General features: G+C 41.7%; 1 protein-coding gene across 1 annotated transcript; it reads right to left on the bottom strand.

Annotated features, from left to right (window-relative positions):
• Positions 1–5,903: 5,903 nt before the first annotated feature.
• Positions 5,904–24,303, bottom strand: slc6a17 (solute carrier family 6 member 17). The gene is made up of 12 exons (XM_020088686.2): positions 23,952–24,303; positions 20,171–20,562; positions 16,911–17,068; positions 15,386–15,512; positions 14,364–14,545; positions 13,449–13,559; positions 12,089–12,330; positions 11,794–11,986; positions 11,009–11,201; positions 10,767–10,926; positions 10,442–10,604; positions 5,904–10,335 (listed from the first exon to the last, which is right to left on the bottom strand). Exons 2-12 carry the CDS (start codon positions 20,469–20,471, stop codon positions 9,973–9,975), a joined length of 2,193 nt encoding a protein of 730 aa, XP_019944245.1. The 5' UTR covers positions 20,472–20,562; positions 23,952–24,303; the 3' UTR covers positions 5,904–9,972.
• Positions 24,304–25,402: the final 1,099 nt, after the last annotated feature.

A 25,402-nucleotide genomic window follows, 5' to 3' on the forward strand; every position in this document is an offset into this window, starting at 1 on the left:
TGCTTTCAACACTATCCAACTATTACTCCTGAGAAATCAAATGAAGGGTGGAATCTGTCCAACAGGGTGCCCCTGGATATCTTGTGGGTGGTTTCATCACTGGTCATTTTAACCCTGTAGAACAATATTAATTTTGCTCAATTTTGAAGTAATTACTAGATAATGGTAGATTGAATTTCCCTTCATTTCCTCCTCTCTCCGGGGACACCCAATTTAAAGACCTGATCATTAGGAAACCTGACTGAGAGCGAGAGCAATGGGATCCCAAGCATACTACAACCATACCCACCAAAACATGTACAGTGTGCTTCCTGCTCATTTCAGTGATAAAATTTTTTACCAAAGAAGGGTGTAACACCAAAACCATGAGGATGTGGACCACGTCAGGAAGCACTTCTGGTCTTGTGGCTGGGACAAAATGGATGTGACCATAAAGTGGCCCATTTGTAAAATATCCCTAAACATCCAGTGCTCTAGGCAAGGCATAATCTGGATGTGAACCTAAAGTGGTAAATGAGGAATATAGCCCCAACAGCACAAAACAAATATGGGCTACCATTGGCACCTTCAGTTGACATGTGGAATTACTTCTGGCCCAGATCTGGAAAAAAAGGATTGAGTGTGCCATCATTCCATGCACTGTGTTGTTTGGACAACAAATCTGGGTCCAAACTATTTTGCTATCTTGTAAAATGTCTGAGTGAATTTAACAAAGTCATACTCTCATTTGTGTGATTAACAATTGAAGTGGATTTGAACCTGACTTGATTTGAGATAAGTAAAAGTTGACCTGGTAAATAACAGCAGTGACAAGCAGGCCTGTACTCACACATCTTAGACCAATGACCAGAAACAATTTGGTTCCAACTATAAAAAGAAAATACTGAAGCAGACTGTAGCTCTTGCAGCTGAATCTGCAGAGACACTCTACCTGCAACAACCTCTCTGTAAATAAGTCATCACCATCTGGGTCATTTCTTCATAGGCAGTGTTTTCCCGCCCTTCATTCACACCCCCATGTCTGGTGAGAGCGAGGCAGTGTCAACAGACAAATATAGCGTAGATCCGAAACCATAGCAACAAATGAGGATCTTTATAGGAGCAGCCTCAATCAATGTAGTGATCAATGCAACAAATCAGCCTCCTCAACCATCTGAAGAAAGTTAAACCACTACACCCCTCTCTCCCCCCGTGGGACAGCTGTGGTAGTCTGTTACAGAAGTGCAAAGGTAAATTAAATATAAATGTCCAAATTTGAACATACTTGAAAGACAAATGATTATTCAGCCACAGTTCTAATGTCGATCAGAACAGCCTCAAACCCATTTCTTGCAGTAAATGAAACCCTTCACATTTTCTGAAGGGGTTCCCTGCAGGACATCAGAGGTAGAGATCACTCGGATGTCGTATTTTGTGTTATGATGCCCGATTTAGTGAGATCAATATCACATTCATGACTGACAGGATTTCTGCCAAGTGCTGCTGGAGAAGAAAATGAGAGAAGGAACTGGCTCCGAGTATTTCCAGAGATCTTGCCGCTCGCTGCCAGATTTCTCCCTGTACGCCAACCCCAGGAAGCACGTCAATATTTCCATCTGCTCATCAGTCTGTCCTTCACTTTAGATGAGTGTTTTGTTTTTTGGTTTTACATGTGTTAAAACTCTTCATTCTAGATCTTTAAGAGTTCTACTTGTGTAACAAGTGACGTTTACTCTACTTACTGAAACAGAATTGTTGTGTTATTCTAGCTAGTAATGTATTGTGGGAGTTTATTTAAAAAATCTTTAATTTGACTGTGTCTTATAGATATAATATGTACAAATTCTTCATTAAAATGTCAAAAAAGACTAGATTTATATCAGATGATATGATTTATTGACACCAGGGCTTTTCACTTCAAAACAAAGTGCAGTGTGTTTATACAAAAAGTCAGATTTCCTCTTAAATCTTGACTGAAAAATGCAGTCAGATGTGTTTGTCTTTGGACCTGACTGTTTATACAGTTTCACCTCTGAAGGATCCTGTGATGTCTGCGCTTCCCCTCTCTCTTCCTGGTGGTTTTCAAAAGTCTTCCTGTTTACCTCGCTCCTGTCACAGCTTTTACGTATATGAAGATGAATGGAACAACTTTGTGTGTGCAAACATTATCTCTATAAAAAGAAAGAGGACAGCTTTTTTCTGTAATGTATCGTTGTTATGTTTTAACTTCCCCTGTTCACTTACTGTTGAGATGTTCTATCCATGTCCGTCAACATCTGCTTTTACCGGCCAATCAGCTCTGCTTTGGGTAAAAACACAGTCGTCTGTCTTCATCGTCCGTTCAGAGATATTTCTGGCACAGCGTTACTACGGCACAAGTGAAACAGGAAACGTTCTCCTCTGAACAGTTTCTAAACTCAGCTGGTTGTCAGTGGGTGTCTGGGGCCGCAGTCGACTCAACCATCTAATTGGGATCCAGGAAGACAAGGTGCATTGTGGTCCAGCAGTGCTTGAGAGTGGAGATAATTGCTGCAGTCCGTGTTCCTCAGCTCTTGTGCGGAATAATTATTCACTTGATTATTATATTTAACATTACTTTATACTCTGTTATGAAGATCAGTGTTTTTCCTCAGCTGTATCCCCCCCCCCTCCACACACGTCTGATTACATGTAAGCGAAACAAATCTTACAAGATAACTCCGGATGTTTCTTAGATTTGTCTCTTTGCTTCCTGCCTTCCTTCGCTCTGCGTCAGATGATTGACCTCTCCAGCTCTCGCAGCAGTAAACGGATCCTCGTGTTGAACTTGTTGCTCATCCGACAGGAAAAAATAAATGGAGCGGAAGCAGCTGCCTCTCGTGACCCGCTCTACCTGTTTCTTCACATACTCTCCCAGCTGATTATGAATACTGCTCTCATTCATCATCACTTCACCTTCACAATATTCAACAGGATCCGAGGACATTGCTGAATATGGATATACAATATTTCAACACCAGTTTTCAGCCTCGTTGTAAAGAAATTGTGGAACATTTGTCAAGGTTAACAATTCTCTAACTCAGGGACATCAGACCTGTGGCTGTTGGGCTATTTATTCCCTGACATGCAAGTCCAGGATCACTGTCTCTATTCCTGTTTTATAGTCATGTGGAACTATACATTTTCAATTTTCATTTTTTAAATTTTTCTTTAAAAAATTGCACAAGGAATTTTGTGGCTCTAAAAGGAAAGTACACAAAGTTTTCGAATCACAGTTGTTTGGACTTAAAGTGGGATGAAACAAATCTGAGGTGTGGAATTAGTTAAGAATTAATTACAATTCTATTGTATTTGTATGGCTCCAAATCACAACATGCATTATCTCAAGTGACAAGGTTGAGGCCTTACATCATTATAGATTTATTTAATTGAATCCAATTTTATTTCATTATTATTTATTTGAGTTAAGTTTATTATAAAGTCAGAAATAAGTTCATCAGAACATCAGCTTTTCATCTCTGGTTGAAGCTCCTCTACTATATACATTGTCAGTGATCAAGGTGCATTGTGGGTTATGAAGGCACCAAGATTTGACCAGGAAGAAGAATGTATGTAATTAAAATACCTCTGGTTCTTGAGCTGGTGCGTTTTTTTTATCATTGAAGTTTAACTCATTTAAATATAGTATAGTACAATCATGTTGACACTCTATATACTGTATTCTGTTTACATTGTGTGTATTATGACTGTTTTTTATATTTCCTTGTGTTTATATTGGGTGTTTATTTATTCCTTTCTACTGATGTGTCTCATCTTTGACTGTCCCCTTTGCAGCTGCCACACAGCAGAGTCAGTGTTTCCTTAATTGTGCCAAAATACCTGCTGTACCTGTTATCTGTATGTGACAAAGTTGATTTTACAAGTTTAAAGATAGCCTGCTGATAGACAAAATGAAGTGTGCAAAATACAGTGTGAACAAATGATTTTACATGTGAAGAAATGAAAAGCTTAGTTAGATTAGAAGGATAACAGAGCATAACTGGTTGTATCACAGGAAGGTTTTGTTTTGATGCTATACGTTTTCACACAACAAACTTTGCAGCCATGCAGTTTTTTTCTGCTGAGCAGAAGATCCAAGCATCAGACCGGAACTATTTCTATTCATTCTAATGCCTTTAAACCTGAAAAAATGTTGTCAGATAAAATGTCCATTTCCAAAGCATGAATTCACTGTCTGTCCCTCTACCATGTAACATGTGGCCCCCTTCACTGACAGTGTTTCTAAATGTTGCCTTGTTTGCAGTGAGACGAGCTGATCAAACAGTAATGAGCTGTTGTGGCTGTCGGGTCAGACGTCTGGACAGGCCTCGCACGGGACCATCTGGCCTCAGCAGCTGAAAGAACCATGTGAGAAAATGACTGATGGATCGATGCCCACACACTCTCAACCCGCCAGGAAAGTGTTGCTCAAAGTGTGAAAAATATCCAGGGACGGCCTTTTCCTGGACCAGGTGACGGGGCAGTGGGAAAATGGGAAGTGGTCCCTTGGCTTCTTGTGCTGTTTTTAGATAATCAACTGTAAAGGAAGCTGCAGGTGGGATTCCCATTAATATCCCTGCATATGCACAGTGTGTGTACTATCAAGTCAACACAGCCTTTTTGTGTCTCATGTGCTGTGGTGGGAAATTATTTGTTGACAGGATATAGAATAGTTAGACGTTCTTTAAAGTTCTTTAAAGTGAACCGGACAGCTGACTTAAAAGGGGAAGTGTGACGCAACCAGGGGAGACAAATAGCTTGATATTTACGCACACAACCTGTGTGGCCAAAACCAACAGAGCAGCAGCAGCAGCAGCAGCAGCAGCAGCAGCAGCAGCAACAGCAGCAGCAATAGCAGCAGCAGCCCCTGTTTTATTGCAATTCTAAGTGCACGCAGTCCAACATCAATTAAAGTAACATCACTCTATGGACTCCAAGATGGCCCGTGGGAGTGGAGAAGCATTTTATTAAATTCACTACTCAGCAGACACAAAGCTACAATTAGACAGGAAGACTCATCTCAGTCATTTCTCAAAGTCTAGTACAGGAAATCACCAGAGGACACGTGTTTACAAATAGCAACAACAACATTTCTACCACGGATGTTCTGCATCTAAACGCCACCGTGAGAAACCGTGTGGAGCCGGCAGGTGATGGAGCTCGCAGCCCTGCACACGCCACAGTTGAGCCCATAGTGCTGCTGTAGGTTGAACTGGAGAAGGTGGAAAACACTGTGATCAGACCAAACTGCAGCTTCCATTTCTGACCCGGTGTCCTCCACAGCTGGACAAAAACGATTTAGTCAATCTAGTTGGGAAGAGGTTTTTAAAAAGGAGCCCCATGTAAGGTCGTCCACTTTGACTAAATGAGCTGTGGTGGATGATGAGGGAGGAATTAATAAAAAATTCCTCTTCGGGTTATTAAATAGTAACCCGACAATTGATTTTCACTTTTATCATCAGTAGCGGGTTAATAAACAGATAAGAACACAGAAGCGTTTTATTCATCATTTTTCTCCAAATTGAGACTTTATACATATTTTAAGTAGATTTTACTGCTTGATCTTGTTTTAAATATTATCTCCAATTGCTGAACATTTTCCTTGAATCACCATCCCTTACTTGCTCTACAGCATTTGATCAATAATATTTGATGAAATGTTTGATCAATTATAAATTCACATTAAGATTTGAATTAGTTGCAAGTCATTGATTGATACAGAACATGTGTTTAAGATGATAACATTTTTCCTCACCTTTTTACTACTATCTGTGGCTACATGTGTTTTAAGTGTTTTCTTCACCCATTATGCATCAATGCATTTTAAATGTTGTGGCGGCTCAGAATATTTATTAGGATTAAAGTGTACGGCGTTCAAACCCAGAATAAATGACACACACAACATATTTCTGTTTCATAAAAGTGGTGATTTTAATTTCCTGTTTGCTTCGTCCAACATGTTTGTACAGTTCATAACTCTAAGATCAAAAACTAAAGTTTCTGACGCTCTGTTACAGTCGAACATTCCTTTGTGATGGTGTTTCCAGTTTGGTTCTGGAAACCACTGCAGCTCCAGTGAGAAACAACGAGAAGAGATTGCTTACATTAGAAGTCCCAGGTCACAGTAACAACAGGATTTAATCTACTAGATTAGATCAGCAGCACACAACACTGACAGAGGAGAAAAAACCCACACATTTAAACATCAAAAACACACACACACACACACACACACACACACACACACACACACACACACACACACACACACAGTCACTCAGCTATTTGGATTGAGAACAACCACACACTAACACCACAAACCTACAGACTCTAAAGTAACATTACCCAACAATACAAAAATCAAAAAATATCTCAAAATATACAATTATTATTTACAGCTCAAGTTTACATCCTGTCACGCCTACTATAGATACTCATCAGAATGTACATCAATATGTACAGATTAAATACATAATCTTAAATACTATAAATATAACTATGGTTTGCTCACATAAAGACTATCTGCACATAAAATAAAATACACTATTACTCTACGTTTGGTGAGATAATCTCAGTATTAACATTATCAACTGAGTTATGCTCTAGAAGTTGCTTTGTGGTACATAACACGACACAGCCGACACATGGACGATACAAAAAGACCCTGGAGTTGGAATCTGTGTCTTCAATAATAAATATGAAATATCACAATATCCTATTCGCTTTAACAGTCCTCGAAAGAGTTTATTAAATATTAGAGGCAAGACCTGCTGTGCCAAGAATGGAGATAAGTTGTATTTCTATCTATAGCAGTGAATAGAGGAAAATAAAACTGTGCTCTTTGTGTGATATCCACCACATCAGTAGTTTGTCATACTCCATCTTTATATCGTGCACATCGGTCTGTAACCACAGTGACAGAAACTATTGGTGCAGTTGAGCGTCCAGTGAGGAAGGCTTTCAGAGAGCAGCTTCACCCTCCACTGACCTCTCGGCAGATGCAGGAATCAGACCATAACGAACGTGATCTACAAGTTTCTTACTTTCTTACTCTGTACTTTCTGATCCTCTAAACAGACAAGAAACTCACGTTTGTGCTTTTGTTACTGTGCTTCCCTAAATGTGCTTTAACGCCCGAGCCCAAACTTTTTACACAGGTGAGAGTCTTCACCTGGGGTTATGTGGTGCCACAAGTCGATTGGCCATAAAACACCCAGTATATAATCAAAGAAAATGAACCTTTACTGTGTGCACATTGTCATTTGTGAGGTCCTGACTCGAGACAGGTCACCAGCTTATCATTGAAAAAACAGGACCATTCACTCCCACACCAATGGCTGATTAAGAGTGTCCAATTAACAGAAGTCTGCATGTTGTTGGACTGTGGGAGGAAGCCAGAGTACATGGAGAAAACCCATGCAGACATGGGAAGAAGGAATCAACAACAACAAGAACCAGCAACCTTCTGACCGTGAAGCACCAGCGTTAACCGTCACACCACCATCAGCATTTAAGTGTATACCAACCCTTGCTATATATCACAGCCTCTGTGTTTTGCTATCCTCAAACACAAACCGATGCAAGAACCATGATAGAGGCCACATGACTCTATAGATAAAGTATTATTATTACTATGACCTCCTGTTACAGCTCATGGCTGCTTCAGTTTCAGGATCGTCATGTCTGACTGGGACACTAGAACTGAACAGAGCCATCTTTAATGTACTCAGCATCACTTGTGCTTTTACTGTACCTGTTCAAATGCTAATAATATCCTCTATGATAAGATACATTAGAAAATGACTTGTGTCATTGTATAAACACTGTAGTTACTGTATATGTATAAATATTGCTTATCTATTCAGTGATAGTATTAGTTTGATAAATGTTTAACCTCCACATTTTTGTCAGATGTGTGCTTCACAAACAACTCCAGGGTCTCTGTCTAATTAAAGTGCTCAAGTGAACGAGACGCTGACATGAACGAGGGGATCGAGAGAAATGAGAAAGAGAAAAGCATAAGGCGATACAGACTACGGAGATGCTGCTCAGGCACCAAAACAATGTGACTGTGCTTCACAGTACATCTGTTCAGTCTCAAGTATCTGTGTTGTCTCAGGGAGGGGCCACAGGAGACTGTGTGTCACTGGCTCCCCCTGCTGGCCAGCAGAGACGCCCAGTGGTGACGACCAAACATTATTATTCCAAACATTTATATCATGGTACACTTTCCACATTACACCCTTCCACATACATTGTCATACAATATTATACATTACAAAATAAAGAGCTTTAAGTTTTCCACAGAAAAGACATCAAAGTGAATATCGTAGTGCTTATGAAATGACGTCCTAGAGGAATGTACAACATTTAAGCCCGAGACATCAACCTCTCAGGGAGGAGGTGAGATTAGTCCACAGCGAGGAACCTCATATTCAATGAACTGTAGCATTAATATCATTGTAGGACTTCATCTCTGTATTGCTGAACAAACAGACGTGCAGGTGGAGCAGACAAAGCAAGGTGTCAACTCTTCTATTCCTCCTCCCCATCAGAAGAGGATGTGTATCTATGGTGCGTTGCCACGGCATCCCCCGGGTAACACAACTCTATTTTTAACCAGGCAGGGTCGCCGGGAGCTCTCATTCAGCGGTGGACGACAACACAATAACGCGCGCACATGCATATCTGCCTGCACACAAAGACAAAACTCACATTACCTATTCCTTCTGTGTCTGCCGCTCTAAGCCCCTCTGCTTATCTCTACCTGTGCACCGTCACCTCTGTCCTTCTAAGGCATTGATTAAAAATGGAATCGCTTGATTAAAGTGATTGATTCAAATGGAAAAGCTTTGTCTGACCCAGCTGCAACTGGAGCAGCACAGAGCCTTGTTTTTATCGAGGAGGAGATTGTTTGAAAGAAAAGTGCTTCTCTGTGTTAAGGCTCAGAGATGCTGAAACGATAGCGGGCATCTGTGCTTCAGTGTTGAGAGAAAAAGAAACAAGGACACGGATAGTTTCCGCTCGTTTTGCACTACAGATGTGTATATACACGATTTACGGTGACATCTCAGACTACTGCACGACACAAATGTATAGTATTCTACATCAGTGGGGAAAAGGGGGATAGAAGGAGATCCACAGCTTCAAGAGGACCCTGCTTTGACTGGTCATTATTGCTGATGCATGATAGGCACAATAAACGTGAAGATATACTAATGTGCTTGTAACACTGTGTACACTATCAGAATCACTTATTACACACTGCTATGGATGCGATGGAATCATTTTGTCATATACTGTAGATGAGAGACGTTCTCATACAGCGATACAGATTCGGACAAAGATGAGTGTGTTTCGTTTTCTGAGTCTTCCTCCCTGTCCCCACAAATCACAATCCTCTACAACGGAACCAGAGTAAGATGATGACCTCCCAGAGCTACGGACATCCAGCTGTCTGAAAAAATAACCTTCTCCAGACAGGTAAACACGTAGGATTACATTTCAGTATAACATTAAGCATCTGGTGTTGCACACACCTTAACCTCAGCCAGAGCTCGTTACAAAACAAAGCCTGTATGTAAGCACATGATGGACCTTTCATAGCTTCATTCCTCCCCCTGTCGCACCCTCTATCCCCCTCTGCCCCTGTAATACCTTTACAGATGAAATAGCTCATCATATCTGGTGGGACTCATATTCCCATGATCCCTTCATCTCAGCCGGGGGTTGATGGGCAATCAGTAGTGTGAATCCTGTGATGGGGAAGAACCGTAGGCAGGGAGCGATGAACCAGGGAAGGAGGGGGAAAGTGGGATTCAGTTCTGGGGGTTAAGGTGTAATGAATGCTGCAACAACTGGCAGTGAATTTTCTCTCCTTCTTGACTTCCTCTGCTCCTCCCTTTCTTTCTCTGACTCCCTGTCTTGAAGCAGGGCCGGGTTTTAACTGGCGGGAGGATCAACAAGCTCAGCGGATCATAGCTCAGACTCGGGCGAGCCGATGTTCTGGTAGCCCGTCTTGGTGCTGGTGCCGTAGTTGGTGTTGGTCATTTCCTGAGTGCCCCCAGGGCCCAGTTGGGCACGGTGGGCGGGCATCGGGGAGGGAGCCTCGCTGGGGTTCTTGCTGAGGATGAAGCGCTGCTCGTCCTGCTCTTCCAGGTTGGAGATGTCCTTCATCATGCCTTTACGGTAGGAGACAGACAGCTTGTTGGAGCCGTCTGAGATCAGGTTGAAGTGGCGGACGATGAAGACGAGAGGTAAAGGCAGCATTGCAGCAACAATGAGGGCGTAGGCCATGGCTAAAGCCCAGGGGGGGTAGCTATGGAAACTCTCTGAGCCCTGGCAGTGGGAAGAGGATGGAGAAAGACACAAAAAAGATATGAAAAGAATGGAAAAATAAGAGAGGAGAGAACACAGTCATAGACAGGAGAAAGTGAACACTGACCTCGGCCTCCACCCAGGCGTTGTATCCTGCAGGACTCACAGCCATCTCGATGACAGTGGCGATGATGAGCACCACCAAGATAGCTGGAGAAACGTACCTCCACATGTAGTAATAGAAAGAGTATGGCCTGAAACCAAGCATGTCCTCCAGGTCCTGCATGAACCTGTGAATGAATGAAAGAAGGAAGAATAAACGTCCCATCAGATGCATGTCACCGAATGCCACAGTGCTGACAAAATTAGACAAACTGTAGGTAAGAGAAACATATTGATTTGTGGTGAATATTTCCTGTAAATGAAGGAAAAAGTGAGGAATATAAAGTGACCTCTTAGTGCCATAGATCCAGGCTACAGAGATGTTCTCCAGGATCACCACCACAGTGAGGGGCAAACCAGCTGAGTAGTCGTCAAACATGGTGACAAAGTAGTTCCCTGAACGCTGCACGAACAGCAGGCCTAACAGGAAGGCTATGACACAGCAGACCACTGAGGGAGAGAAGAAGAAACCAGTCAGAAGCAGAGATCAAGTAAAAGAATTTTGATTTGAAAAACCAGAATCCAGACTCACCACACAGGATCTCCTTGCGGATCTTGAAGGCATCCAGTATGGGCGTGGTGATGCCGGTCATGGTGCCGATCATGCTTCCTAACCCCAAGTTGATTAGCATGAAGAAGAACATGACAGACCAGAAGGGACTGGCGGGGAAATGAGTCATGGCCTCCGTGAAGGCAATGAATGCCAGACCAGTTCCCTGAACAGCCTGGATGATGGAGAGAAGGAGGTAAAGAGGTTATCGCTTGTCAAGGATGGCTAATGTGCTGCTTGAAAAAAAAACATGTGGAAAATCAACCAATTAACTTCCATTTCTACATCCATTAATAAAATGTGATATAAGTTTACACTTAAAATCCCACCATCACCAACAAAACAGGAAAAAGGGAGAAAGGAAATTATCACATGATCACAATATTTGTGTTTCCTTTGTTGAGACAAATATTAATTTTAAATTGTAAATGAAGACTCAAACAAGTGAACACACAAATAACATACTAGAATGGCACTCAGTAAAGCGCAAACCTCCACCAAGGCCCAACAGTCCGCTTCAATTAAATCAAGCTGCACCAAATTTTACACACATAGATACGTTTTAAAGAAAGTGAACAAAAATTATTCTGGATCTCCCCCTGATCCAGATCCACACCAAAATATAACAGTTTCTTCCGAGACCCATTAAACATCCTCTCCCAAAGTCTCATGGTAATATGTCCAGTTGTTTTAGCGTAATCTTGCTTCAAACAAACAAACAAACAAACAAACAAATGCAGAGGGATGAAAACATCTCGCTCACTGACCTTGTTGAGTTCGTCCTCCAGGATGCAGGCGTCCAGGCCCAGCTGTCCGAAGCTGTCCTCCTTTACCGTCTTAATGACGGCGTACATCTCTTCGTAGTCCTGGGCAGACAGATGGGAGAAGTTGATGTGAGGTGGGATGAGCTCTTTGCTCAGCACACCGGTGCTTAAGTAGCCCAGGATCTTTTCAGCATTCCTGCACATTAGAGATGTGGAGAGGATGGACGTGTTAGAGAGCAAACATTACAGTGAAAATCAGGAAAGCCATGTGGTGTGTGTTACAGTGTGACAGACTCACTCGACGACACACTTCTCGTTCATTATGTTCGCCTTGAAGCCCAGCACAGCAAACACTACTAAAGTGGCCAGGATGGAGGTAACAAAGTTGATGATGGAGACCAGCGCTGCATCGAAGTGGCAGTTGTTGTCTCGCTTGTTGTAGCTGGAGAAAGCGATGACGCCTCCAAAGCCCAGACCGAGGGCGAAGAAGACCTGTGTGGCTGCTTCTCTCCACACCTGCGGCTCCAACATCTTTTCTAGCTGAAGACCATAGGAGAAACAAAGATAAGTGATGGATTACTTCATATTTAACTGTATTATAGTATGACAAAGATATTCTTGATAGATAGATAAATGGACGTCTGCCTCCTTGAACACATGACTGACAGCATTTTTGCCAATTAAAAAAATATTTTTGTACATCATTTTATGTTTCTTCCTTTATTTTGTTTTATTTTTTAAATTTCTATTCAGTTCTTTTTCTTTTTTCATGTATTTGTACTAACAACCACATTTAAGTCTGTGGATATAAAAATATTCAGTAAAAAAGTCAAAATTCTATGAACAATAAATGGTTTATCTTTAACATACACTTTTGATTTTAATAATTCAAACTGAAATCACAACAGAGAAATCCACAAGTGTAGCCCTGTTGTAAAATATGGCAGTATGAGGTCAACTTACAGATCGAGTAAAAGCTAAAATGTTGATCTCACAGTGAAACGTAAAAGCCATGAATCCATGGTTCTGCCATAATTTGTTGTTTCTTACTCGTCTTTGACATCTGATGTCAGCAGACATTCCAACTACAAATGAATTCACATTGGATGAGTGGATTTTTTTCACTATCCTCAACACTGACAGATGGGGTGTCTTATGACATTTTCACCAATTTATGTGAGAATAATCCATTAATCCAGGATTATTTATGAGTCTGTGCCCTTTTGGTGCAAATCCCAATAAAAGTGTGGATCTGGCAAATTTAAATCCGCTAGCGTTCTAGTTCACAGTAAGTAATACTGCTCCTGTACACTGTCTATTTTGGTATGTAATCACAGACACCACTAGAGGGAGACATCAATCCAACACTTGACATAATAGGGATGTTTATGTTTATATTTTAAAGATGCTGAAACCATCAGCTGCTCAAGGCTGATCACCATCAACGTACATATGTGCCAGACCAGTGATCTGTGTATGAGTGATCAGCACTGAGATGGCAGCAGGCTTCAGAATTCATTTTCCCCTCAAGCACAACACACTTACGTGTTAGAGAACGTTCTCCTCATTGTGTAAATATCCTCAACATCCTGCTGAGCTAACCCTCTTTTAGAATTTCACCTTCTCTGGGTCAAAATGGCCAACGTTTTTCATCTCACCTTAGGGGTGAACATGTGAGCGATGCCGTCCACTGCTCCTTTCAGCATCAGACCTCGTACCAGGAAACAGAAGAGCACCACGTACGGGAACAGAGAGCTGAAGTACATCACCTAAAAGAGAGTGAGGGACAGGGAGAGAGAGAGAGAGAGAGAGAGAGAGAGAGAGAGAGAGAGAGAGAGAGAGAGAGAGAGCATCAGACAGTGTTGCCATGGACACAGTTTTCTGATGCCCCACACATGAAGGAGGAATTGTGACAATACACACACACACACACACACACAATGAACAAATCCCAGAACGATTTTGTGTTTGCTTGGCACTAAAACTGTGAAATCTAACCAAATGTGGAGAAGACTCCTTGAGGTTTATGGAGATGAGTCAAAAGTCCTTCCTAAAGCATTCTGGGTAACCGTTGCATCACATACAATACTATGATAATTAGATCACACAGTTTAGCGGTAAACAAAACTCGTCAGACCTTGACCATCTACTCTCTACTCTCCTCCGTGGGCCTGATGTTGCGAGGTGGTACATGACTCACTCTCTGGATCAACATTACCGGATGTTGTTGCCAAATGGAGCATTTCCATCTTTTGCATCCTGAACCAGTCTTTGCTTGGTTCAGTTTAAGCTTGTTAATATTGCATGTCTCTCTCCTCCATAATATAGATGAGATCCAAAAATAGACAAGTGCTGGTGACAGGCTTTAGCATATTGTCTTTGACTGAAAAGCATCACCACAGTGGATAAAACAGGATTAATCATTGAATAGAAATAGGATTTTAAAGCTTTTCCTCAAATTATTTTTTATTTACATCTTCACAGAGAGTGTGTGCTGTGGTGAGATAAGTGTGTGTTAATGTCGACAGTTTGCAGGCTCTGCTGCTGCTGTGAAGCCACAGACACCACCGTACCTTCCCAGAGGACTGGATGCCCTTAATGACAGCCAGGCAGACCAGGATCCAGGCCACCAGCAGGCACAGGGTCATCTTCCAGTTCAGGCCACCGGTGTCATCGATGGAGCTGGTTATGTTGAGAGTCTGGCGGTACCAGAAGTAAGTGGTGGCTGAGCTCTTCTCACACTCTGGCTCCACAACTGCAAGAGTATTGAGCAAAGGGAGGGAAGTGGCTAAAACTTGCTCGGACAGTGACGTCTGCACATGTACAAAATAATGGGACATCTAGTAAGTAAACCTAAAAATACTCCATTAGGTAAAATTGGTCCAGTTTTTTTGACCATGACCTGAAACAGGTAAAGTATCAAAAGTAAGATACTTATCGTGCAGAGAGTTTCCTTTTAGAGGATTATATTCAATTCATTATCATTACTGTATATGTGATAAGCATTGCGTCATTGTAATTGTAACAGTCCTGTTTAAAGTATTTATAATATTTGTGTCATTCGTCTTGATTTAATGCAATATAATGTAATTTAACTTATCACTGTCTAAAAGTGTTGAAGACTTTGGAAAAAAATTATTAGTCAATCCAAATAAAATTAACCTTCAATGATTTTGATCATTTATTTGTCCTTCATATTTGCTAATTTTCCAAGCAAAACACTAAGGTGAAAATCTTTTTTGTAGAAACAACACTTTCTAGGCTGGAAATAATCTAGATTTTGTGACAATAAAAACTGCAGCCCTAACATAGAGAATCTTCCAGTGCATAGACTGAATGTAAAATCTTAATTCGTCAACTGACCAGTGACAAGCGCTCAGATATATGTAGCGGAGCAAAAAGAAGAAAATAGAAATACAATTGTAAAGTGCATAATAAGTGTAAATGGGTAAATGTCACCTCTGCATATAGCCAAACATAATTCTATATATGAATACAGCATACTGAACAATAGAACACTATGTTGTGTTTTTGCTTTACATCTCTGTTAAACTTTCTGCTGTGTTGTCCAGTGTATTGTGTTTTGGTGACTCACTGGCTTGGGTTCCATTTATCTGGATGGGGCATTCAGCCCAAGGCAGGGGATACTGGAAGGACTGGAAGAAATAGAAGATGCTCCAGCCGATAATCACGTTATAATAAAGGCCCACAAAACCGCAAACCTGAGGGGGAATGAGAGGAAACAAAAACACGTGTCACTCCTGAAGAGACAATATACAAACAGCACAGCGGAGGAGCAGCTTGCGAGTTTGTCGAGGTGATTACCTCTTCTTGAGTCAGGGCACAGACGCCGAGTACACAGCTTAAGCTGGAGAGCGTATAAATTATTGAGCCGTTTGCTCTCAGCAGCAAAGGCTGGGGTCCGGTTTTAGAAGGTGTTTATTTATAGCTGCTGAATCTCCCTGTGCCACATCCGAGCTGCCACACGCCTCACTGCCCCAGGCCAGCCCTCTCCCCCTCCCTCATTTACACTAAATTGATGAAATCTCTTTCACGATGATTGACAGAAACAGGGACGCAGTAGATCACTGACTGAGCGACTGAATGAATATGTTTTTATGCTGCTGAGGAGGTGGGGACATGGTGGGTCACTACTCCTGCTGATGATGGGGACACATTGTGACAGTGATGGGAACTGGTCTTTGGATGCCACTTGCTGTATCAAGCAAGTATCAAGAGGAAGTAATGTGAGCAGGCAGCAGGCTGAGGTCTGCAGCACATTTGTTGTCTTTGTGTATCACTGAACCGAGCTGTGAAATTAAGGGAAATTAAATCCAGCTGCAGTCATTTTACTGCCTATTTATTAATCCTTTGTGGTTTTGATGTTTGATGATTCAATCACAGATTTAAGATGTCCATGCTATATATAAACTTACATGTAACAATCTAGCTATGAAAGAATAATGACTTTGGTCCTTTGGTGCCATCGTGAGGTTGACATTTTTCTGTTTTTTCAATCAAACCATTGATCATTGTATATTAATATGGACATCATGTCTAAAATATCCTCAATACAAATGAAACCATTTTGTGCATTTGGAGCAAGACTTTGCAGCCATGATCAAGGGATGGAGCTGTGGGAGTGTGGTCTTAAACAAACATCAGTGTGATAAGAACTACCTAAAATGAAACAATTGTATTAGTTTGACATGTTGTCTGACTGTTAAATTTGGTTCATGTCCCATCGACTAACATGGAGGAGGTGGGCTTTATGTCCTCAACTGCAGCCAGCCACCAGGTGGCGATCAAGATGCTTTGGCTTCACTTTTGGGGAGCTGCCATGTCATCCATTTTTATGTACAGTCCCAGCTACACAGCTATTGTAAAGATCTTTATGTTTCTCAGAGAATGAATTTAAAAAATATATTTTATTTCATTTAGTGCCGTCATCTGTTCAATGATATACAAAATACCAGCCTCACAGACATGGCTGTGGACTAAGAACATCCATCAATCAAGACAATAGGGAGAACCTGTAAATCTTGTGCCAAAATCGGAGAGGATTTCTGCTTTGATTATCTAAATGAAGGTCATGAGCATGGATTAATGTCGACACTTACCATCAGGCTGGAAACTCCGATGCCTCCCAGCTGGGGGTAGACATAGTTCCACACCCCGATGCTGCCGCGCCTGATCCTCTGACCCACTGCCAGCTCCAGGAAGAACAAGGGGATGCCGATGAGCAGGAGGAGAATAAAGTAGGGAACCAGGTAGGCACCTGAGACAGAGCAAGGTCAGAGGGAGGAGGAATTACTGCAGAATCAATGATGCTTTGATATTTTTTATGTGTTGGAAATCCATGTATAGTGAAGGACAAAATCTGTTGGTACAAATTCGAAGACAGGACATAATTAATTTCTCTCCTTCTGGTTCTATTTTGAGGACTATTCTCTCTATCTTCTACTGCTCTAATTTCACTGTTTCTCACTCCTGTCTTCTCCTTTTCCCTCTCACACTTTCATTTTCTTCATCTTCAATTTCCTTTCACCACTTTGTCAGATATGCTTTTTTTCGCAGAGGGAACAATGGAGAGAGAGAGACAGAGAGCATGTTCAGACCTGCTTACGTCAAGACATGAATGGACACCATGGTGACAAAACCATCCAAAGCCATCGAGGACGGGCTCACACTGATGGACAGCTGCTGTTTCCAGACTAGAAAACAAATGACTGTGATGTTTGACTCAATCAGACCCACTGATAACGTCGTGAGTGGCTATTAGAGCTGCAGCAGCAGGCAGGGGAAACAAAGAGAGGAACACAGTGTCATGTTACAGAGGTATTATTATGTGTGCTGCTGCTGACTTTTACAGATCTTTGATGTCTATTCTAAAACAAATGCACCAGACAGAGGCTGGTGGGGAACTGTGGAGCTTTGTTTCTCCTACCAAATATTGCATATAGACCATGCAGGTGGAGAGACCTTATATGAATTACTTCACCCAAGGTTTTGCCCATCTAGAAATAAACCCATAGGATGGTGAAGTTAGTTGGTCTGTTCAGTAATTAAGCTATTAAGCTCAAGACATTTCAGCAAATCTTGGAAAATGTTTGCAGTGGGCTCCATAGTAGCAAAAATAAAAGACGGAACATAATGAGACAGATATAAAAAAATAGAATATGTGCATCTAGGCCATAAATATCCATCCGTTATCAGCGGACATTGCGCGAGACGTGTGGTGCAGCTCGAACAGGAAGCCAGCGTGTCACAGGATCCACATTGAGACAACCATTCACATTCTAAATCACACTTAATATCAGAGTCCAATCAACCTAACCCTAATCATGTCTTTGGACTTTCATAAGACTATATTTATCCCAGAAAATGAAATAAAACAAATCAAACAAAATTAGAAGTCTCTGGCAGTTTGTCCTCATTACTGGGACAAGCCCAGACAAGACAATGCAGCACCTACCACTGAGTCAGCGGGGGATACACACTCGTTACTGCACACGTTATTAAACTGTGCAAATACACACACACACATTCAGCTTTGTTATATCATGCATTTCAAATACCCTCTTTACACATACCTCCCACACACCAACAATGCTGAGAGCCCAGAAAATCAATGTTTACTCTTCCACTTCCTCCATCGTGCTCAAAACCGTTTCATCTCATCGTAAGACCACTAAATCAAAATACCAATCAGATAAGGCTGAGAACTGTGCAAGAAAAGCAAATACAGATTAGACTGGAGGGTCTCCCGATATGATGCTAAACCTCTCAGTGGTACCACATTTTTCTGAGGAGAATGTTCCTCATCTTGTAGCTGCTGACGGCTCAAGTTCATAGAGAAATGTTGAAGAGATTGCTCCTGTGACTTGTGTGATTAGCTGGCTAATTGGTTGATAGGACGCAATTTATCAAAGAGAAGGAGGCTGCATCTCCGTCAACATGTGAACTGAGGAGGAGGTTTCAATAAAAATTGAAAGAGTACTGCAACATATCAAAGTTTATTTATATAGCTGATATTCACGAATCACAATTTCCCCCATGGAGCTTAAAAATGTGTACAGGGTGCAACATCCTCTGTCCGTAACCCTCACGTATTGAGGCCAATTTATACTGATAATTATTGAAAACTAAAATTAAAACTCTATGAAAATGTAGCCAAAATCACGCATACAATATGAAATTAATGTTTAAGGAAGTTTTCCCTTGTAAGGTTTTATAAAACACATTTTTTTATTAGATTCAGTCTTCATTTAATTTAATTCAGAGATTTTTTATGACATGATCACCACTTTACATTTACAGCATCAGTCAAATATATTGAATTATTACCTTAAAGGAATAAAAGTTTTGCTTGCTTGGCAGGAGTTAGATGTGAAGATCACTGCTACCAGCAGCTTAGCTTAATATTTACACATGATGTGAACAAACATAGCAACAAACTGAATGAATGTTTTTGCACACAAAAGTTGCTGACATAATCCCTTAATATTACAATTTAAAGTAATTTTAAAATCAGCTTGTAATGTCAATTTGTCACTTGCAAACTGCATATCCATCCTAACCATGTGTCTAACCCCAGTGTTTAATGAAAACACTTATCTTTTAAATCATTTAAATGCCTGCCTCACCTCATCCTTTTCTTTGATCTTCGTTATTTTGCAAATATTGGAAATTGGTGTCATGGTTTTATTCATTTACACATTTTATTCAGTGTCCACATTTTTGCTGAATTCTAACAGTTGGAACAACTACTTCACAGCTCGGGAAATTGGAAATTCTGAGGAGTACGTTACTACACAGTTACTGCTTAAACTGTCAGCAGATGGCAAATGGATCCACAAAAAAAAGAGTATGCAGTTTAATCAGTTTACAATTTTTTACGTTCTTTGATGAAATGTTCAGACCATGTGCTCGGTTAATGTCTCTGGGTTGCAGATTCAGCTTCAGACAGAATTTCCAGAGCAGTAACCACCGACCATATCTGGTACTGACCATAATATCGACTGTAATTGCTGAAGTGTTTATTTCTATAATGTGAAGCAAATTCTGGTTATATAATATGAACAAAATCATACATACTTTTAAATTAACTAATTCCATCTGGTCACTTACTTTACAGAACTAATAAAAAAAAGTACACATAAACAGCCATGACTCAGCATACAATTCTTCATTATTTCCAATTACTCAGCACCCGGAGGGTACAAATGTTACCTATGGGTGGCCCAACTAGGAACTTCCAAATCTGGGAAGTGTTTGTGCACTTTGCACATTGGACTACGCAAAACCTTCAGATTTCTGTGGCTCAGACACTGAACTGCTACAATGCAACAGGATCTCAGACAGACATCCATTCACCTACCTCCACCGTTCTTCTGGCACAGATAGGGAAACCTCCAGACATTACCCAGACCCACAGAGAAGCCAACCTGGGCCAGGATGTACTGGAGCTTGTTGTTCCAGGCCGGCCGACCGTCCTCAGCATCTGGGTCAGGGGAGGGTAGCAGGGCCTTTACAGGAGCAGTCGAGCCGGGACTTAGGCCCATGCTCATCTGACTGCTCTTATAGTCCATGGGGTGCTCCAGGGACAGCAGGTCGGCCACAGACTCAGTGACAGGCTCATTGCTGTGCTCCCGCTGGGTCACCTTGGTGTTCTTTGGCATGGCAGCAGCACAGGAGCTCTTTCAGAGGGGTGAAGGCGGCAGCAGCAAGGTGAAGGTGCCGGGGAAAGAAAGTTGTGCTTTTATCTTAGATCTGTGAAGAAAAATGGTTGGAGATGGACAGGAAATGTAGTTGCTTTGTTAAAAGTTTCTGCACTTTTCTACTTAAACCATATAATGTTAATGTAACAAGATTTTTCATAAGGAGAGACAGGTTTTTCTCATAATAAACAAATAAACAAAATATTTGGGGTTGACAAAGCTCATTGAACAAACAAGATAAACAAGATGTCTGAATTTGTTGTGTTGGGCTTTGGGATAAAGTGATTTTTTTATTGGGTATTTATGTCAATCAATCAATAAAAGACAATAATTGGTATTTGAAGCATAGGAAACAGTCACACAGTCACACATGACATGTGACTATTTTGGTTGTGTTGCTCCTCCTATTATTGTGAATTCATAGAGTATTTTACAGAGGTTGCAAAGCTGCAGCACTTTAGGGCCATAAGTGAGGTATTTCAGTAATCCACTTCATTATGGTAAATGAGACACAGATTGAATTACAATCCATTTCACAGCAGAGCCCATTATACTAAAGTTGAGTCATGTGAACAGCAGTGAGCCGTCTGGTCTCAGGGGAATGCAGTAAAACTAACGCCGCCGAGCACAAATATCAGCTTCAGCTTCTTGTCTGCAGGTTGTTTTAACATTTCAGTTGTTGTATTGAAAGAGTCTTGTGCTCCAGTATTAACTGGCTGTTGTCCTGCAATTGTTTGGAGAGTTAGTTTCTCCAGATTCTCTGGCATGTATTACTTCATCACAGGCCCTTTAATAATCCTACAGCCCTGTTCTCTTTAAGTCTCCTACAGCAGAAACTGGTTTAAATCACATTGCAGCATGTGAGCTATACTGCATCTGAAATTCTAGGAGGCCTGAAACTCCTGCAAACATCAGGATTTTAAAAATAGCAGCTGCTATTTGTTTTAGCAGCAGCAATAAACCACCCAGATCCTTGTCTGAGATATAGACAGTGATTAAAACAGTTCTATGGTGATTTATCAGTCAGTTTCCCTCCTGAAACATTGTCAGACTCACAATGGTCAGTTTCTTACAGATAAAGCATGAAAATATCAGTCTTTCTAAACCTCTAAACGACAAATCATCTGTGTTCTTTATTGACGCAGTCTTCTCTTCATCTCTGCTGTGAAACCCTATAATCTGGAGACCTGATCATTTGAATTTAAAATGGAAATTTCCAGCTGCAAGCACAAAAACTCAAAATGGCACGATGCTTGACCGTGTTGAAGATGCAGCTGTGGCCTCGAGTTTACAGAAGCTGGCAGGAAGCCTCCTTCAACATCAAATGCTGAAATGATGCTTTTGAGCAAGGCACTTAACTGACTAACTGATGCCACTGCCCACAACTCCCAGTGTGTGTTTTTGTGCTCATTGATCCCTGTTCCAAGTGTGTTCACTACTTACAGATGAGATGAATGCACAGATTGATTTTCCTGGGTGTAAAAGCATTACTGGTTAATGTTTGAAAAGTCATGAAATCAATCTGAGGTTTTTAGCATCTACTATATATTAACTATAATTACCTAAAGGTCAACCTTACAATAAGTAATATGTATTTAAATACAATATACACAGCTTCAGAAGCAGAAAATGACTGAAATGACTTTGTGCACAGTTTACTGGTTTAGCTGATAAATGAGATCTGGAGACAAGGCAACAGAGATTAAAGCTCAGCTTTTATTCACATTGACGTCTCAAAAATGGTTGCAAGCTCTTAAGCCCACCCAGAGTCCACACCAGCAGCACGCACATCACATTCCTCAAAGGTGGCGATGAGCCCTTGTAGTCACGACACACAGCAGCTCCGAGGCTGCGAGCTCGACACAGATCCCGGAGCAGCAGTGACCCTTTTTTCACAGCAGCCTACAACCACACAATACTGAGTCACCATCGAACTCTCTGTGAATGAGGCGTGGGGCGACGCTGTGAATGTTTGCAAACAAAAATGAGTTAGTGTCAAGTTGCTGACATGGATTTTTTAGTTGTGTAGAGTTGAAGCTCTGGAAGGTTGTCACACTTTATTTTGCCCTATTTTTAAATGAACGGAAATGCTGGTATAGTTAGCAACAACCAGCCCCATTTACTAATTATGAGTCAAGAAGATGGGGGCATAGATTTTCTCTTTGGCTGTTCAATCATGTGTGGAGTGAAGGTTTTCAATGTTGATGTAGAGATAAACAAGCGACTTTCTGGGTTTCGCAGTATGTGTTGACACAGATGGCGCATTACAGAGAACGCCGGTTTTCACATCCACTGAACAACACATTATTATGAGTAATCAAGTGGCCACAAGTGGGTTTCTTTTCCATGATACTCTGCAGTCAGTGTACTACAGAGATACAGATACAGGGAATTAGAAGTGTTTAAGAATCTTGTGCTGTAGACTCTTTAAGTAGCCGACATGTGAACTCTTGAAAAGCATTATGGGAGGGGTGGTAACAGACCCCTGTAACAAACATGTGCATATAGGCCTCGGAGGCAGGTGTGTGTATTCCTAAATCTCCATAGACAGTTTGTTGTTGATTATTATATACCTGCCCAGGTTCTCTGTCTGTGCCACAAATATATGCTCCACTTTTATCTTGTCTGGTTGCTAAGCAATGGCTCTTCCTGCAAAATTGAAATCCCATCCTTGCAGCATCAGTGGTCGACTATCTCTCTCCTATCAACTTCTTAAAGGACAGGCGTGATATTTCCTGAAGGACGTCTGCAAACACCACGTAGCCTCTGTGACTGTGGCAAAGCTGCAGGAGGGAACAGTGGGTTGTGGGATCTGCTGCAGTGTCAATCCAGCAGCCAGGCACTCACGCAGATGCAAGTTAGATTTAAAACCATTTCTGAGTATAAACATGGACTCATTGAAAAATATAAGATTGTGAACTGCCTCTCCTCTCACTGGGATTTGAACAATGATTGTGGCTGGTTCAAAAAAACGCTGCACCTGCATGTTCATGTTCAGGCATCCTTTAAAACACGTTACACACAGGCCCATGCACCACAGCTGGGGGGCTGACTGTATGTAGATATAACCTCTGATGCCACGTCAAGGTCAAACGAATTACCCAAATACAATCAATGCAGAGATGCACACACACAACACCGATGTAAATCAGCGTGGTGATCAGCAGAGAATCTGTATTCCAGCCGAATGCGGCCACACGCGGCGCGCCATCGTCAAACGCGGATAGAGGATTAATGTGCGACGATCAGCGCCGGAGCTGCGACGAAAACATAATTTGTCAGGTGATGAGGTGAAAACTGACGCTCGACTCCATCACCTGATTTAAGAGGAGAGGAACTAAAGCTGGTTATCTGCGCAATTCACACCAATACGAAGCGATTTATTTGGCACAGATGCATTTAACTCGATCACATGGTGGAAGTGGGTACAGTCGGTCTTACCGTGTGTGGTTTGCAGGATGGGTTGTAACATCAGAGTGAGCGTGACGGGATGAATCCAAAGATGTGTCTTCATTCAGGTTGTGGCTCCAACATATCTGCGCGCAAAGTGACGCGAAATCACACCGCACCAGGGCGCATGGTGCGTAAAGTCTGACGCAGGAGCTGAGTCTGCCACACGTTTGGCCGCTATAACAACATTGACCGCTGCAGGTAATGGCGTTTAAAGACCCGTCTGTCGCGCACAGGACCCGCTCACACCTCTGGTTTCCACGTGGTTGTGGCTGTGTTGTGGGATAAATCCGCCGCCCACAGGACGCAAAAATTACTATGGCAAGTCACGACGAAGTCTGACGCAGGTTTGACTCACCCGCTCGTGCTGACGTCAGCAGCTCATCCTGAAAAAAACATCTGCAGTGTTCCCCAGACGATAGTAGAAGCATCACACAGGTATTAGCTCTCAGTCATGTTCAACAGAGGTATTGACTGAAGATGATTCTTGTGTAAGTTGTTTGGATTGGTCATCATGCTTTCCTGACAGCCCCATTAAATACAATATTATTATCTGCAGAATTATCATGACGAATGAATAGAACTATTGATTCACCACATTTCCCCTCTTGATATAAGTGGAAGCTTATCTGACACAGTCTGTAGCTCCACGACAGAGGAGGCGCTTATACTGTTTACACCTAATGGACATGTCAGAGTTTGCTGTTGTGTCCACAGTGATGCTACTACTACTACAGGTGTGAAAAGACACTGCTTCCTAATGGCCGAAGTGTATAGATCATTTACTGCACAGTCATTTTTCTCCCTGACACCGGCAATTTATTCTGCCCTTGGCTCTGCCTGCCACTGCTCCACACGCCATATTTTTACTCCTGCCTGTCTGTTGCATATAAACTCTTAGGATTTGGATCATTATCAAGACAACGCAAGTGTCAGGGACATAGTCGTGCAGGTGCAGCGTGCAGAGGTGTTTCATAGAGCAGATTATACCAACATCCTCCCTCTGTCACCAGAACAAGCTTAGAGAGGGGAAATGAGACGGTGGGAGTCAAAAAGGGACAGGGATATTGTTTGAGGGATTAGAGGTGGAATGTGCCACTAGTGTGTCTGATATCTGCTGCGACAGTTTGCTGTTCCGCTGATAAACATCTTGGCTATCACTGCATCAAATTGTCAGCGCTGTTAGATTTTCACACTGGAGGTGTTCAGGGATCACTTTCAAACTGCTCCTGTTCTTACTGTACATCGTGTCCTGCTATGATCAGAAATGTTTGTAAAAGTAAACAAAGGCAACAGCCTAACCCTGGTTTTACATGCTAACCCCAGGCGCTCCCATCACAAGACACTCCGAAAACATACCTCCCTCCCTTCTCTCACACGCACAGTAGTAGTACAACATGTATGCACAGTATGCTTCCTGTCTCCTTCAATTCACTCATGTG

The sequence above is a fragment of the Paralichthys olivaceus genome, chromosome 6, assembly GCF_024713975.1.
Source record: "Paralichthys olivaceus isolate ysfri-2021 chromosome 6, ASM2471397v2, whole genome shotgun sequence".
Classification (NCBI taxonomy): domain Eukaryota; kingdom Metazoa; phylum Chordata; class Actinopteri; order Pleuronectiformes; family Paralichthyidae; genus Paralichthys; species Paralichthys olivaceus.